Below are 17,339 nucleotides of genomic sequence, written 5' to 3'. Positions count from 1 at the left end.
AAGCAGAAATCAGAAGATGTGAATGTTCTAAAGATCCAGAAAACTCAAGTTCTGAAGCTGTCCTAAATGGAAGCATGAATCAGAAGCTGTGAATGTTCTGAAGATCAAAGAAATTCAAGTTCTGAAGCTGTCCTAAATGGAAGCAGGAATCAGAAGCTGTGAATATTCTGAAGATCAAAGAAATTCAAGTTCTGAAGCTGTCCTAAATGGAAGCAGGAATCAGAAGCTGTGAGTGTTCTAGGGATCTAAAGAAATTCAAGTTCTGAAGCTGTCCAATGGAAGCAGAAGTCAGAAGCTATGAATTATCAGAAGCAAGAAGCTTATGTGATCGTCTCTACCGAAATAATCAGGGAAGTCTTTTATTATTAAAGTTCTTCGAGTATTTATTTCAGGGAGAGATTATTCATCTCAGGGGGAGATTGTTAATCTCAGGGGGAGACATATTCACATGCTTATGCTATAGCTGTGTGATTTGTTTTTAGCCGTCTGCTCTTTCTATTCGCAAATTCATATCATTTATATATGTTTTTGTCATCATCAAAAAGGGGGAGATTGTTAGAACAAGATTTGTTCTGATCAATATTCTTAGTTTTGATGATAACAAGGATATGAATTTTGTGTGAGATAAAGTGGTACTCTAATACATTGCAATTTCCCTTTCAGGAAATATATAAAGCGTATGCACAAATCAGCGCTCAGAAGCTTTGTCTCAGAAGGTTCAGCATGCAACATCAGAACATGGTCTGGCAAGACATCAGAAGATGGTCAAGGCAGAATCAGAACATGGGTCTATGGAAGCATCAGAAGAACTTGAGATCAGAAGCAGAAGCACTGAAGTTCTCATGGTATCACGCTCAAAAGCACTTCAAGGTCAGAAGACAAGAAGATGCTGTGCACCAAGCTGTTTGACTCTGATGATATTCAAATATTATATTCACAAACATCAGATCAGAAGAAAGTACAAGTGGCAGGCTACGCTGACTGACAAAAGGAACGTTGGAAGCTATTAAAGGCAACGTCAGTAGACACAGCGTGAACAAGGCTCGAGGTAGTTGACAAAAGCGTAAAACATTAAATGCAAAGCTGTACGGAACACGCAAAGCATTAAATGCGCTCAACGGTCATCTTCTCAAACGCCTATAAATATGAAGTTATGATGAGAAGCAAGGTTACCAATTCTGAACGAAACTATTCTGAAAGACTTGCTGAAACGCTGTTCAAATTCAAAGCTCAGAAACTTCATCTTCATTAAAGCTCACTACATTGCTGTTGTAATATATTAGTGAGATTAAGCTTAAACGTTAAGAGAAATATCACTGTTGTGATTATAGCTTTTAAGAAGCATTGTAAAACTCTTATTTGATTACATTAATTTGTAAGTAACTAGAGTGATCAAGTGTTGATCAGGATACTCTAGGAAGTCTTAGCTTGTGTCTAAGCAGTTGTAATTAGAGTGATCAGGTTGTGATCAGGATACTCTAGAAGACTTAGTCGCGGACTAAGTGGAAAACCATTGTAATCTGTTGCGATTAGTGGATTAAATCCTCAGCTGAGGTAAATCACTCCGTGGGGGTGGACTTGAGTAGTTTAGTTAACAACGAACCAGGATAAAAATAACTGTGCATATTGTTTTTATCGTTCAAGTTTTTAGACTACACTTATTCAAACCCCCCCTTTCTAAGTGTTTTTCTATCCTTCAGTCTCTTCCTCAAGGTCGTTAGAACTTCTGCACATTGATCTGTTTGGACCAGTAAAAACAGCATCTGTCAGAGGGAAGAAATATGGATTAGTCATCGTAGATGATTATAGCTGCTGGACATGGGTAAAGTTCTTAAAACACAAGGATGAGTCTCATTTAGTGTTCTTTGAATTCTGCACTCAAATTCAATCTGAGAAGGAGTGCAAAATCATAAAGGTCAGAAGTGATCATGGTGGCGAATTTGAGAACAGATTCTTTGAGGAGTTCTTCAAAGAAAATGGTATTGCCCATGATTTCTCTTGCCCTAGAACTCCACAACAAAATGGAGTTGTAGAGCGAAAGAATAGGACTCTGCAAGAAATGGCCAGAACCATGATCAATGAGACCAATATGGCTAAGCACTTCTGGGCAGAAGCAATAAACACTGCATGTTATATTCAGAATAGAATCTCTATAAGACCTATTCTAAATAAGACTCCTTATGAATTGTGGAAGAACAGAAAGCCCAACATTTCATATTTTCATCCTTTTGGATGTGTGTGTTTTATTCTGAATACTAAAGATCATCTTGGTAAGTTTGATTCTAAGGCACAAAAATGTTTTCTTCTTGGATATTCTGAACGCTCTAAAGGCTACAGAGTATACAATACTGAGACATTGGTTGTAGAAGAATCAATCAATATCAGGTTTGATGATAAGCTTGGTCTTGAAAAGCCAAAGCAGTTTGAGAATTTTGCAGATATAGATATTGACATATCAGAAGTTGTAAAACCAAGAAGCAAAGCTCCAGAAGCTGAAAGTCTAAGAAGCAAAGAATCAGAAGATCAAGTTGATGCATCTTTAGAGAATCTCAAAATTTCTGAAGAGCCAACAATCAGAAGATCTTTTAGACTCACCTCTGCTCACTCAGAAGATGTGATCCTTGGAAAGAAAGATGATCCCATCAGAACAAGAGCATTCCTTAAGAACAATGCAGAATGTCAATTAGGTCTTGTTTCTTTGATCGAGCCAACTTCTGTTGATCAATCTCTAGAAGATCCAGACTGGATAATTGCCATGCATGAATAACTAAATCAGTTTACAAGGAATGATGTATGGGATTTGGTTCCTAGACCTAAAGGATTCAACATCATTGGTACAAAGTGGGTGTTCAGAAACAAGCTCAGTGAGAAGGGAGATGTGGTAAGAAACAAAGCCAGACTGGTGGCTCAGGGATATAGTCAGCAAGAAGGGATTGACTATACAGAAACCTTTGCACCAGTGGCGAGGTTAGAATCTATTCGCTTATTGATCTCTTTTGCCACTCAACATAACATCACTCTGTATCAGATGGATGTTAAGAGTGCCTTCTTAAATGGCTATATAGATGAGGAAGTCTATGTCCACCAACCTCCTGGTTTTGAAGACACTAAGTCTCAAGAACATGTTTTCAAACTTAAGAAATCATTGTATGGGTTGAAGCAAGCTCCCAGAGCTTGGTATGAAAGATTAAATTCTTTCCTTCTGGACAATGGTTTCACTAGAGGACAAGTGGACACGACTCTTTTCTGTAAAACATCTAAGAAGGATATTTTAATTTGTCAAATTTATGTTGATGATATTATCTTTGGAACATCTAATGCTTCACTTGGAAAGGAGTTTGCTAAGTCTATGCAGGCTGAATTTGAAATGAGTATGATGGGTGAGCTTAAGTATTTCCTTGGGATTCAAATCAACCAAACTTCTGATGGAACTTATGTTCATCAAACGAAGTATGTGAAAGAACTTCTGAAGAAGTTTAATCTCTCTGAAAGCAAAGAAGCCAAAACTCCTATGCATCCAACATGTGTTCTAGGTAAGGATGAGGTAAGTAAGAAGGTAGATCAGAAGTTGTACAGAGGTATGATTGGATCTCTTCTATACTTAACTGCTTCTAGACCTGACATTCTATTCAGTGTTTGTTTGTGTGCTAGATTCCAATCAGTTCCTAGAGAATCTCACCTAACTGCTGTTAAGAGAATTCTGAGGTATCTGAAAGGTACTACTAACGTTGGTTTAGTCTATAGAAGATCTAAAGAATACAACTTAGTAGGATTCTGTGACGCTGACTATGCTGGAGATAGAATTGAAAGGAAGAGTACTTCTGGAAGTTGTCAATTTCTTGGAAGTCATCTGATCTCCTGGTACAGCAAGAAGCAAGCTACCATAGCGCTCTCAACAACAGAAGCAGAATATGTTGTTGCTGCTGGGTGTAGCACACAAATGCTCTGGATGAAGAGTCAGCTAGAAGATTATCAGATATATGAGAGTAACATTCCTATTTTCTGTGATAATACTTCTGCTATATGTTTATCTAAGAATCCTATCTTACATATTGAGATTAAACATCATTTTATGAGGGACTATGTTCAGAAGGGTGTTCTTTCTTTGAACTTTGTGGATACAGACCATCAATGGGCTGATATCTTTACAAAACCCCTTGCTGAAGATAGGTTTAAGTTCATTCTGAAGAATATCAGTATGGACTTATGCCCAGAATGAGAAGATGAGAAGATCTGTGTATGAATAACTTCTGAAATGTGTTAGGACTAGGCAGCTATAAGAAGTTCTGATAATGATCAATTAGAAGTTCTGATTCTGTTATTACTAACGTTTCACTATCTAAGTTGATTCAGAAGCTCTTTTAAAGTAAAACAGCTGTCACCAGTCTTTCCAAAAAATGAACACGTGTTCACTATTTTTTTTTTGGACAAGCATGCGTGCAGTTAAGGAGACGCCGCCCTAGGTAACTATGCAAATCATTTCATTTTGTCACTTTATCTCTCCTAACGTCATTTCTCATTAAATGCATATTGATGTCATTTTTTGTAATCATTTCTTTTAAACAGTTTTCTTTTTACTTTATTTTATTTTCTTTTTCAAACCGTTTAAATAACCCGCTTCATCTTCATTTCATCTTTTTCACTCTCTCTCCATTTGTGTATCTCTCTTTGCATTCGTTTCCTTCAAACCCTAGTTTCTGATATGAAACCAAGCATAATCATCATGTATTCATCTTCAGGTTCTTCAAGCACTGCAGAAAGACTTACTTCTACTCAGATTCTGTTACGCAAATATGGGTATGCTCCTCTGAAAACCTGCATGATTCCCACTGAAGAACTGGAAGTTCTCTGTGAGTCCGCTGTGGACTTCAACAATCTAAGAACAAATGGCTTCCAATGTGATGCAAGGATATTAGCACAGGGATGGTCAAACTATCTCGATAGATTGGTTGGACCAATTTATCCTGAACTGGTGAAGGATTTCTGGGTACATGCAACGGTTACCCCAACTGCCATCATTTCCTTCGTGCTAGGGCATGAAGTGGTTATTACTGAAAAGCTCATCAGGAAGCTCTACAACCTGGATGATGAAGAAGGTTGCACCGGTCCTCAACCTGGAAGGGTTAACTGGTATCAGGTTGAAACACAAATCTCATGCTATTGGGCTTGAATCTCATAAAACTGATACTTTAAGGCCGTTTTATCAAGTGTGGGCTGAGATTATCCTGGGTTCTCTTCACCACAGGAAGCAGTTATTCTCCTCCTCCGCCTACATTAGTCCTGATCACAAGTATACTCTCTTCTGCATTGGCAGAAAGATAGAACTCAACATCTCTCACATTCTGTTTGAGAATCTGAAGACTTCCATTGTTGAGTCTAGAGAAGAAGAAAGGGCGAAGAGTCCTCATATTCCAAGAAACACTATTCCTTTCGCCAGAATGATATCTGATATTCTGACGGAAAGTAATCTGTTGGATTCTATTAGGACCCTTGGAGAGTCCCAATTTCTTGGAGTTGTTCAAGGACCTATCTTCAACGGCGTTGATCTGTTCAGACTTGATCTCATCTAGAAGGTATCTTCTGTTGGTACAAGCTTTCCGGATATTCTGTCAAGGAGAGTTCCTGTTGAAGGTTTTGCCACTTTGTTTCATTTAGAACTTCACAAGGCTGTCAAGCACCACTTGGAAGATTCTGTTAGGAAACAATCTGAAGTTGATCCTGCGTGGATCCGTGGTAGAGTGCTTATGTCAAAAGCTGATCTTCAGAAGAAGGATCAGAAGAAACAACATGCTAGGCTAAAAAGAAAATCTCAAGAAGATGAGGCCAAGCAAGCTAAGAAGCAGAGGATCACTTATGATCCTGACAAGGTGAACACTCCAGAATATCGGCAGAAGAAAATTAGAGAGTCCTTTCGTACTCCCAGATCTGCAAATGCTCCTTCTGCAATTGTCTCCAGGCATGTTTTTACTCCTCCTTCTGTACCTCAATCTTCTACCCAACCACCTCCTTCTGAACCACAAAACACCTTCACTATACCAAATTCTCTTTCACCTTCTCTTTCTACTCCTGTATTAAACCATAAACCACTAAATATTCTTCCTCCAACTCCTTCTGATAAGCCATCCTCATCAACCCCATTATAATTATTCCTTCTTCACCTACTCCAATCACAGATATCCCTTCATCCTCAATCATTCCCACAGATATCCCATCTTCCTCAAACACCGCACCTCCATCTTCTCTATCCCATCCCCTAACTACCAGAAAATCCAACCCTTACTGCCTTCTCTACCCTGACTACAAATTCACCTTCAACCCACCTGAACCTGAACCCCATGTCTACCTGGAGCTGTTCAGAAATGAAGTGATTAGCAGGCTTGACCTCTTGAAGGATGCTTTCTTCAATGGTCTTGATGATGTTTCTACGAGAAACCTCTGGAGAAGCTTTCGCCAGGATTTTCAAGTAGGAGCTATGGGAGTACAGAAGAGGCTAGTGGCTGCTGCCCCTGGTTATGCTGGTTACCTTCTGGAGGGTGATAATGGTATCTACTATCATCCCCTCAGAAACAGGGTTGCTGTTGAAGAGAAGAGATTTGTGGATGAGCTGGAAGAAGCAAGAATTGCTGCTGCAATGGAAGCTAACCCTTGCAGAGAGATTGTGGTCTGGAGACCTCAATATCCTGTTCTGCTTGGAGACTTCAGGACTCTCTTTGAATTTCGGAGGGAAAATCCTTCTGAGGAAGACCCAAGCTTGGTCATTCCAAAAGTTGTTGACCCACCAGAAGTTGAAGGTCCTTCTGCTCCTAGGAATCTTGCTGCCATTCTTCAGGCTCTTGAGAATGGAGATTCTGAGGTTCCTGCTGCAGAGTATGGAGATGCTTCTATGGAAGAAGCAGATGCTGAAGATCATGTTGCTGAAATCATTCCTGTTGAGGAAAATCCTGCAAATGATCTGACTATGGAAGCTACGGATCAGAATGCCATCCCTCTGGAAAGAAGTTGTGAAGCTTCTTCTGATGAACCTTCTCGTCTCGCAAGGACTCTGGAAGTGATTCAAAAGAACCAGGATGAGCAGAGATCGATCAACGCTGAGTTTTGTGCTTTCATGGAGAGGCAGAATGAGAGCAACAATGGGATTCATGATATGCTGGCCAAGATCATGTCAAAGCTAGGGTCATCTTAGATTGAGTCTTAGATTGTTTTCTTTTGCTGTGCTGCATCTGTTTTTTCTTTGCATCTTCCCTTGCCCTTCTTCTTGTACTTCTGAACCTTTTCTCCGTGCTTAATGAAAATTATCCTTTTTTAAGTGTTTGTCTTTTTGTTTTTCATCTGAATCTTTTATATTTTTGATGTTATGACAAAAAGGGGGAGAAAAATGTGATAAATGATCTGATTTATTTCATCAGTTGCTGGGAGAAAGGCTCCACATTTCTAACAGAACTTGCAAAGTTCTATGTCTTTGAGTGTTGTTTTGCAGGAATTGAAGATCCTTTTTAAAGCTCAACATGAGAAGCAAAGACATGAGGAAAAGCAATTCTATAAAGAATCAAGCTCATGGAAATTGAAGCAAGCTGAGTGCTATAAAGCTTCAAGATCAGAAGCAAGAAGGAAGAATGTTCTGATATTCTGATGATAGAATATACTTTCATTCTTATTCTTTATATGTTCTGATGCATGTTTTTAGTTACAAAATATGCTCTGCAACATTATGTTTGTGTGCTCTGATACATAATTATATGTTCTGATACATATTTTATGTTCTGATTTATTCATGCTGACTTTTGTCGTTTAGTTTGTTCTGTAACATTTCAGGATGTAAAGATGCTCTGATGATGCTCTAGTACATTCAACAATGTTCTGATACAATCTAGCATGCAATGACTCAAGAAGAAATTCAAGCTCTGAAGCTGTCCAATGGAAGCAAGAGTCAGAAGCTATGAATATTCTGAAGATCTAGGAAATTCAAGTTCTGAAGCTGTCCTATGGAAGCAAGAATCAGAAGTTGCGAATGTTCTGAAGATCTAAGCATATGTGAAAGTCTCTACTGAAATACGCAGGGAAGTCTTTTATTTATAAAAATTCTTCTAGTATTTATTTCAGGGGGAGATTATTTATCTCAGGGGGAGATTGTTAATCTCAGGGGGAGACATATTCACACATTGTCTATATACTTATGCTATAGCTGTGTAATTGTCTTTAGCCGTCTGATATTCTGATCGCAAATTCATATCATTTATGTATGTTTTTGTCATCATCAAAAAGGGGGAGATTGTTAGAACAAGATTTGTTCTGATCAATATTCTTAGTTTTGATGATAACAAGCATATGAATTTTGTATGAGATAATGTGGTACTCTAATACTATGCAATTTCCATTTCAGGAATTATATAAAGAGTATGCACAAAATCAGCGCAAGAAGCACTGACTCAGAAGGTTCAGCATGCAACATCAGAACATGGTCTGGCAAGACATCAGAAGATGGTCAAGCAGAATCAGAACATGGGTCTATGGAAGCATCAGAAGAACTTGAGATCAGAAGCAGAAGCACTGAAGTTCTCATGGTATCACGCTCAGAAGCACTTCAAGGTCAGAAGACAAGAAGATGCTCTGCACCAAGCTGTTTGACTCTGATGACATTCAAACGTTGTTTACACAAACATCAGATCAGAAGCAAGTACTAGACTGGCAGGCTACTCTGACTGACAAAAGGAACGTTAGAAGCTATTAAAGGCAACGTCGGTAGACACGGCGGAAACAAGGCTCGAGGTAGTTGACAAAAGAGTGAAACATTAAATGCAATGCTGTACGGAATACGCAACGCATTAAATGCTCCCAACGGTCATCTTCTCAAAGTGCTTATAAATATGAAGTTCTGATGAGAAGCTACAAAAAAAAAACGAACTCTGAACCAACTTGCACAAACGCTGTTCAAATTCAAAAGCTCTCAAACTTCATCATCAAGCTCACTACATTGCTGTTGTAATATCTTAGTGAGATTTAAGCTTAAACTTAAGAGAAAATCACAGTTGTGATAATAGCTTTATAAGAAGCATTGTAACTCTTAAAAGAATTTATTTATATTAAGTTGTAAGAACTAGAGTGATCAGGTTGTTGATCAGTATACTCTATCAAGTCTTAGAAGTTGTCTAAGCAGTTTGTTCCTAGAGTGATCAGGTTGTGATCAGGATACTCTAGAAGACTTAGCAGTTGTCTAAGTGGAAAACCATTGTAATCAAGTGTGATTAGTGGATTAAATCCTCAGGTGAGGTAAATCACTCCATGGGGGTGGACTGGAGTAGTTTAGTTAACAACGAACCAGGATAAAAATCATTGTGCAAATTGTTTTTATGTTACAAGTTTTAAAGCTACACTTATTCAAACCCCCCCTTTCTAAGTGTTTTTCTATCCTTCAGTACCCAGGGCTTCAGCCCCCATTGCCAATTGCCAGATAATAGAGGCATCAAATAGGCATAAGCCTTCGTCACTGTTTGCCAATCCAGGCCGTCGCTAAAACATGAAAATCATGAGACACTGATGAAATGCAGCAAATCACAAACATTGCAAAACAACATCGCGAGGCATAAGCCTATATCACAAATGTTACCGATCATTAGGGTAACTTAATGTCGCTTTATTTACTACATTTCACAATAATCACAAACACGTCGCCAAATATCGTCACAAAGGCATTCGTCTATATCACCAAACTATATCAATAATTATTGATAATTAAACGTCACATTATTTTTCTGCAATTCACAAAATTACAATATAGCATAATATGCATTTCGCCACAACATCGCCAAACATCGCCAATTCACGGATACCGCATCAATTCCAGACTCGCCTAAATTATACTACTCGGTTAATTAATCTCAGGTCTATTATTTATTTTATTCTCTGTTACTGATATGCTATAGAGTTATTTCTGCTACTTCTAAAATTTTGCTCTGCTACTGTCAATTATATTCTCATGTCAATTATATTCTCACCTGCCATTGGTCAATTCTGTTAATACCCAATATAATAGCCAATTAATCTCATAATGACATAGTGACTCTTCCTGAAAATACATAGTATTTATCCGCTTAAGATATATATATTTTTGTGGCATAAATGGACTTTATTAAAATAAATGAAAAAGAGTTCAACTACAAGGAATAAAAGTTATGTGAATGAAATCATCACTATGTATTCTACACTTTTCAAACTAAGGTGGACACTACACTAACCAAATATACACTAACTTGATTTAATTAGTCTTAGACTATTGTATTTGGAACTTAGAAGTAAAGTTGTTCTATATAAAAAATGAATACAGAACTATTGTTTCAAAAGCTTATTATCCTTACAACTTCAAAATATTCTCCATCGTTTATTTCAATTACTTATAATTATCAAACACCTTCCAAGCATTGTAGTCACTCACTCCTCTCATTCTTAGTCATCCTTCATGGTTACTAAATCTAAAATAAATATGTCATTGTTTGATATATTTACTAATAACCATGGCCAGCAAAACAAACAAAGTGGAACGTAAGCTATCAATAATGGGGCGCCCACCCTTAAAGGTGTGGCCCCCGTCCCACTATCCCAATTCACACGTCCCAAAAGGGACTACTTGCAACTAAAGGGCGCCCGCCCCACACAAAAAGTGGGGTCTTCCCACTTGCCTCAAGGGACGTCCGTCCCGTGTATATGGCCCCCGTCCCTTAATATTTTCCTTCCTCGTTCCAGTTTAAATTTTTCTTCGAGTCTCAATATTAATCAACGATTCTAATCCCAGAAAAATTAATGTCACAGCATCACTGATTCATTCACAGCACAGGTAATCATTCATTGATTATAATTCGCAGACAGTGCAATTCAATTATCACACAACATCAATTTCTACAAACAATTCCCAGAAAATTCACACAGCGATATCACATACACTAATAATCATATCAACACAAAGAGATAATATTAATCCCCTAAACCCCACATACGATTCATCATATCCCCGTTTATAGAGCAAGAACCGCACCCTTACCTTATATTCGGAGTCCGCTCTACAATTCCAGTCGACTCCAAGCTTTCCGACTTCGCGTAATTCTTCCGTTTTTCTCTTCACGGCATAATTCTCGTATCTCTTTTCTTTTCCAATTTTCCTCTTCTCTTTTCCGTCCTTCTCTTTTTCCCAAATGTTATGTTACTGAGTTTCTGAAAACCTAGATGTATCCTCACTTCTCAATTCTTCCAATTTGGGCCAAAACCAAATTACAGGTACAAAACACTCAGCCCATCTAATTTATTTTATTAAAACTCCCAATTTACTTATCACCTCATATTTTACGGTCTAATTTAATTTGCTCTGAAAATTCCCAAAATAATACACGACACTTTAATAATATTTCTAATACTAAAAATATTAAAAATCTCAATTAGTTATCGATCCTCCATCCCGAACTAATACCGACTAAATCATCCCAAAATACAAAAATTCCACTAAACATTCCAAACATCTAAATTAAGCGAATAGTCGAATTTCCAGGCGTTACAATGTTAAGTGCCAAGTTATGACTTGCTCCTTCGTCAGGGAGATCTTCATCACTAAAACCCAAATTGGTTCCCGCAGTGATGTTGACAACAATGTTATTGAACTGTCTTATGGTGACTTCACGTTCTACAAAAGCTTGTTCCAAAACTTTCTGTAGAGCTTCCCTATGAGTCTCAGAACTCAATAGTAGGGATAAGAAAGATATCCTAGACAGAGTATATAGTTATTGATCTACAATGTTATATTCACTCCTCTGGATTAACTTGAGAATCTCGTCATTCTCTTTCGCTTGAGTGGCATCGGCCAGTGGGCGCCTTTGTGTTAACTCGGCAGGGGATTTTTCAACATTTTTTATTTTTCTATTGAAAACTCGACCACTCCTGGTAACTCGATTGATGTCGGCAATGTTGACAACAGATGCTAGGGGTACTTCTTTCCCGCCCTCCATCATGGTGGTGTTGTACTTGTATGGTACAACCTTTTTAGATTCGTATGGTATTAGACCTGACAGATAAATGACTAGTGGGGTGATTGCTGTTTTCCCACTGTCATACTGGAACTCCATTGGTTCCAATCCATTGATTTGGGGAGTTATGGTAAGGACCTCTTCCTCCTCCCTATTTCAAAGAACTGTGATTGTTCCATTGTCGATCAATTTCTGAATGTCATTTCGGATGCATAGACATCCTTGTGGATTTCTTCAACATATTATGCATCTGCTGTATGCGTGAAAGTCGGCTCCAAAGTAAGCGATCCCATTTAAGGTCTTGTGGAATCTGACTACTGATCCCTCGAGATCTTCCACTCGGTAGACTTTTTATTCTCTTGGGCATCCTTGAACCATGTTGGCTTCCCTTACTCGGGTGTGGGTGATCCAACCCAAATCCATTTGTTCTTGTAAGGAAGCTTGTACTACGACACAACCCAGACTGTCCTTGGGAGAGATGTCACATGTGAAGTAATTATGAGGTGGTATGTGGCCATACCCACTTTGCCGGGAATTCACTCTGACAAGATTTTCCCCTATTTGATGGATGTCGAAGATTTGAATGATGTTGGGGTGTTCATTCGCCAGGTTTACCAGGGCTTCCTTATGATGTGGTAGTGGATTTGCTTGAACATTGGGATTTGTGTCCTTGAAGGATAGCATCCCATTCTTTACTATGTTTTGGACGTCAACGTTGAAGCTGAAACAGTGTTCGATGTCGTGACCTGGCGCTCCCTAATGATAGGAGCAAGATTGGTCAGCTTTGAACCAAGGGCTAGTTTCATTTGGAGGAACTGGAGGACTTCTTGTCTGAATATGTCCATTGCCAGTAGAGTTGGAAAAAAATCCGCATACGGAATTGGTATGGGATCAAAGGTGGGATATCTTTGCACCCGGTTGTTGTTGTTTTGAGGCTGAACCTGCTGTTGAGGTTGTTAGGGCCTTTGCTGCAATTGTTGTTGAGAATTTTGTGGTTGATAAGCTGGCGCTGAGCTAACAACAGGAGATATTGCAGCAACTTGAGGTTGATATCTCTTTCTCGGTTTATGTGATAAGATGGCACTGACATCTTGATCCTTTTTCTTCTAGAAAGAACCTTCGTACTTCTTTGGACCAGTAGAAGACTCTGCTTCTTTGTTCAAGCGTCCTTCTCGAACTATCTCTTACAGTCGTACCCCCATGTTTACCATATCGGTAAAGTTATTAGGTGCACTTGCAACCATCTGTCCGTCGTAAAATGGACTCAAGGTTTTGAGATAGATTTTTGTCATGTTTTTCTCTTCAAGAGGAGGACAAATTTGAGCCGCAACTTCACGCTATCGCTGGGCGTATTCCTTGAAGCTTTATCTATCTTTTTTAGTCATGGATCGGAGTTGATCCCTATCAGGAGCCATATTTAGATTGTACTTGTACTGTTTGACAAAAGCCTCTCCAAGGTCTCGAAAAGTACAAACCTGCGAACTGTCCAAGCTCATGTACCATTTGAGTGCAGCACTAGTCAAGCTGTCTTGAAAATAGTGAATGAGTAGTTGCTGATTATCAGTCTAAGTTGACATCCTTCAAGCGCACATCACCAAGTGACTTTGTGGGCAAGTATTCCCATTGTACTTTTCGAAGTCCAGTACTTTGAACTGAAGGTGGAGAAAAACACAAGAAAGGGGGGATTGAATTGTGTTCTTTATCAAATTAAAATTCCCTTTCTCCAAATTCTTTTCTTTCTCTTAGTATCTCATCTTATGGATATGCTTTAATGTTGCGGAAGCATGCTTGGAATGGAGTTGCATAACCAATGAGATATTCAGTTTAACTTCTTTATATCATCAGAACTTCTGACTTATTTCAGTACAGTTCTAAAGACATTTTGCGTGAATGTTCTGAGTTAAATGAATTGTGCAGAAAGTAAAAGACACATTCATTTTTATCGTGGTTCACCTTCTGAATAAGGTTACCTCCAGTCCACCCTCCTCAAGTGATTTGCCTCTCAACAGAGGACTTAATCCATTATAACTAAACTTGATTACATCTGCACGATCCTCCGTCGACTAACAACCTGCACAACCAACTGCTGTGACTAACCCTGCACAAGCTACCCGTGAGTGACTAACCCCTAGATGATTGAACCGTTCAATGATCTCAGTGAGATATAACATTTATCAATCTAGTAACCCTGCACAAGCCAACTGCTCGTGACTAACTGCAATGGACTATTCAGTGATCTGATCCACAGATATAACATCCATTGACTCCTACACAGCCAACTGTTGTGACTAACCCTGCACAACCAACCTATTGTGACTAACCCCGCACAAGCCAACTGCTCGTGACTAACTATAGATGATGAACCGTTCAGTGATCCCATCAAGATATAACGTCCATCGATCTTCTGGAGATTACAAGTGTGCTTCTTAGATAAGCATATTTCTCCTATTCTTAAGTACATCTGTTTACGACACACTGACTAGAAACCACTTCTGGTGCCTAAACATCCTATCAGAAGTTTATAAGATATAACACACTACGAGCAACAACTCTATATGTTTTTACATATTATTAAAAGAAATAGAATATCTTGCAGTGTTCTTTTCTTCAACTTCTGGATGAGATCTTTGCATGTCTGTTGGTAAGCAGAATATGAGCATCAACTCCAAATGTTAAGTGCTTCTTCATGCTAATCTTTGTCTTCAAATCTTCTTCAGCTGATTTAGAGCAACAACTCTATTGTTTATTGCTTCTGATTTGATCTTCATCTTCTGAAAGCAGATTTAGAGCAACAACTCTATTTTGAGTTTCTTCTTCAAGTGATCTTCATCTTCTTCTGAAAGCAGATTAAGAGCAGCAGCTCTTGTGTTAATTGCTTCTTTCAGTTTGGCCTTTTCTTATCAGAGTAAGGAAATTAGAGCTCCAGCTCTTGAAATTAATTCCTTCTTGTAAGACCATCTTCATTTCCTCTTCAATTAGATTTAGAGCAACAACTCTGTCTTAAATTGCTTCTTCCAATGTTCCTCTTCTTCTTGAATACTGATCATAAAGCTTGTTATAGCTGATAACACATTTAATGATCATAAGCAAACATGAAACACTCTCGAGCAACAACTCAGTGTATTCAGTTTCTCAAGTCATTCAATGTGAGCAATGTATGAACGGATCAAGTATTAGTGAACTTCTAATGACTCTAGTGGAGAATACTGCTTAACATCAGAGATTTTTTTTCACTCTTTTATGATAGGCATCTGATGTGTATTTCAACACAATTGATTCATCACACACTTTGTGTATGTTGCCTCTTGATGTAACTTCTGATGCATGATCTCACATTTCTTCATTTATATTTTCATGCTCAACTTCTCTCTACAGATTTCTCTCAATATTTCTCTTTTGCTGCACTCTGTAATTGCACCATGGATTCACACTTTGGATTCACACTCAATGCTCTTTGGTGTATGAATGAACACTCATTCAAGTTTGAAGTTTGATCTATATTTATAGCTTGATGAGTTACCGTTGGAATCTAGCCGTTGAGATTTGTTTGAATATTGCTTTGAATGCTTTGTCTCAATTGAATCATGAATGACAAGTGTTGTTCTTGGCAGAATCTTATCCTTAGCATGATGATTACAGTTGGTAGTGTGTTTCCTTGATTAAGCTTGTCTTTTTCAACGCGCTGCATGTGGGTTGCTTCTTCAATCAACCTTGGGAGTTGTTCCTTTATATTGTTGCAACCGTTTTGCTAATGATGATGTTTGTAACGGCTTTGCTTTTGATTATGAACTTTTGTATGCTGAAATTGTATTTTCTTTTCTTGTCCACGTGTGCCTTTGCTGTTGTAGCTTTTTATATGTCACTGCGTTACTCTTACCAGAACTTCTGATCTTCTATTCATGTGATCTTCTTGTTGTAACAGATCTTCACGTATATTGATGTTTCTTGTTTAACTCCTTGAAGCTTGTATTGTTGAACTCTTGCTCTTTGTACCAGAACTTCTGATGCCGTGTCTTTATGATGTTGTCGTATAAGGCTTTATAACATAGTATCTGCACACTCAATAAAATCATTAGTAATAAAATTGTTACCCATAAAATATATGCTTGTTATCATCAAAACCAGATTCTGAACATAGATTCTCAATCTTAATATAACATGAACTTGTGAGGAATTTTAATGTTCGTAACTAGACAAAGGTCTACATCATTCTTTCCGAATAAATCTTGTCCTCGAAGATACTTGAGTTCCTTATGCAGTTGCAGAAACTGTTCCTGGAACTCGTCCAATCTTTCTCCTATTCCAGAATTTTCACTAGGAGTAGGATGATATAATCGTCCTTCCGGCGGAGAAAAGTATGTACCACAAGTGGTGACATAGTCATTACGGCGGTAGATCTTGGAATCTGAGTGCTCTGTTGTAGATGACCCGCAACTGTCGTTCTTGGTACTTCCGCTTCCGGAGGTTTGTAACCCTCTGGTGGGAGTATTTCCAATGTACCTCTCAGACCTTCAGTAGTCTAAGGGTAGTAACCTTCTGGAGTAAAGTTTAGCGGCATGCCCCAAGGTCGATTGGGTGGCATGGCATATTGAGGAATAGGTGTAGCACCAATCTCATAAATCACAGTCCTTTGTTCTTCTGGTGATGGTCGACTTTGCACAATGGCTAAAGCTTCCACCATAATGTTGAGCCTTTCCAAGGACTCTTGAAGTGCAGTAACTTCTTCTCTGAATTCCCCATTCTCTTGCTCTAAGTCGTCCATTCTTTTCCTACGACTCGTGCGAGTGTTGTATGAATGAGACAACTTGAATTCCCTTCCTCCTCCTGATGGAGTTTGGAATGAGACGATTAGAACCTTATGTTTTTCTTGTGAGTGCAACGACTAAGATGATGCATGATATCCAGTAAAAGTTTTCCAAGGATACACAATAATTACATTGTAAAACATAAAACACACTTTTTATTGATAAGGAAAACCGTTGTTTTTACAAACTTGAAAAGAGAGTAAACAATACAGAGAAACTGAGAGAATGGACACTAAGGCCGTAATGAAGATTCGACTTCACGTTCCAATCTCTTCTTCTGTTTCTTCAGCAGAGTGTTTTCCAATGTGAGTTGGTCGATAATCCAAGAGGCAGGAGGGATATGATGAAAGAGGCACACATCCTCGTGTTACCTTTGTGTTTCCTGTTTTTCAAGGATCTCGAGCAACTCATCTTTCCTTTTCAGGGAAAACTGGATTTGAATGTTCTCCAAATTGACGACTCGGTATTTGTTTTGCCAAGCGTCCTTTTCTTGACATACTTTGGTTAATGCCAATCACAACTTCTGGAC

General features: G+C 38.5%; 1 protein-coding gene across 1 annotated transcript in view; it reads left to right on the top strand.

Annotated features, from left to right (window-relative positions):
- The window catches only part of LOC131620252 (uncharacterized), a 38,888-nt gene extending 25,626 nt beyond the window's left edge, over positions 1-13,262 (top strand). Inside the window, exons 5-6 of the mRNA XM_058891251.1 lie at positions 12,903-12,999; positions 13,116-13,262. Of these exons, the coding sequence (XP_058747234.1) occupies positions 12,903-12,999; positions 13,116-13,262 (244 nt within the window). The remainder of the gene's footprint in view (positions 1-12,902; positions 13,000-13,115) is intronic.
- The last annotated feature ends 4,077 nt before the right edge of the window (positions 13,263-17,339 follow it).

This window comes from Vicia villosa, linkage group LG7 (assembly GCF_029867415.1).
Source record: "Vicia villosa cultivar HV-30 ecotype Madison, WI linkage group LG7, Vvil1.0, whole genome shotgun sequence".
In the NCBI taxonomy this organism is placed as follows: domain Eukaryota; kingdom Viridiplantae; phylum Streptophyta; class Magnoliopsida; order Fabales; family Fabaceae; genus Vicia; species Vicia villosa.
The sequence above is the reverse complement of the archived record's forward strand: the minus strand, read 5'-3'. Positions and strand labels throughout refer to the sequence as shown.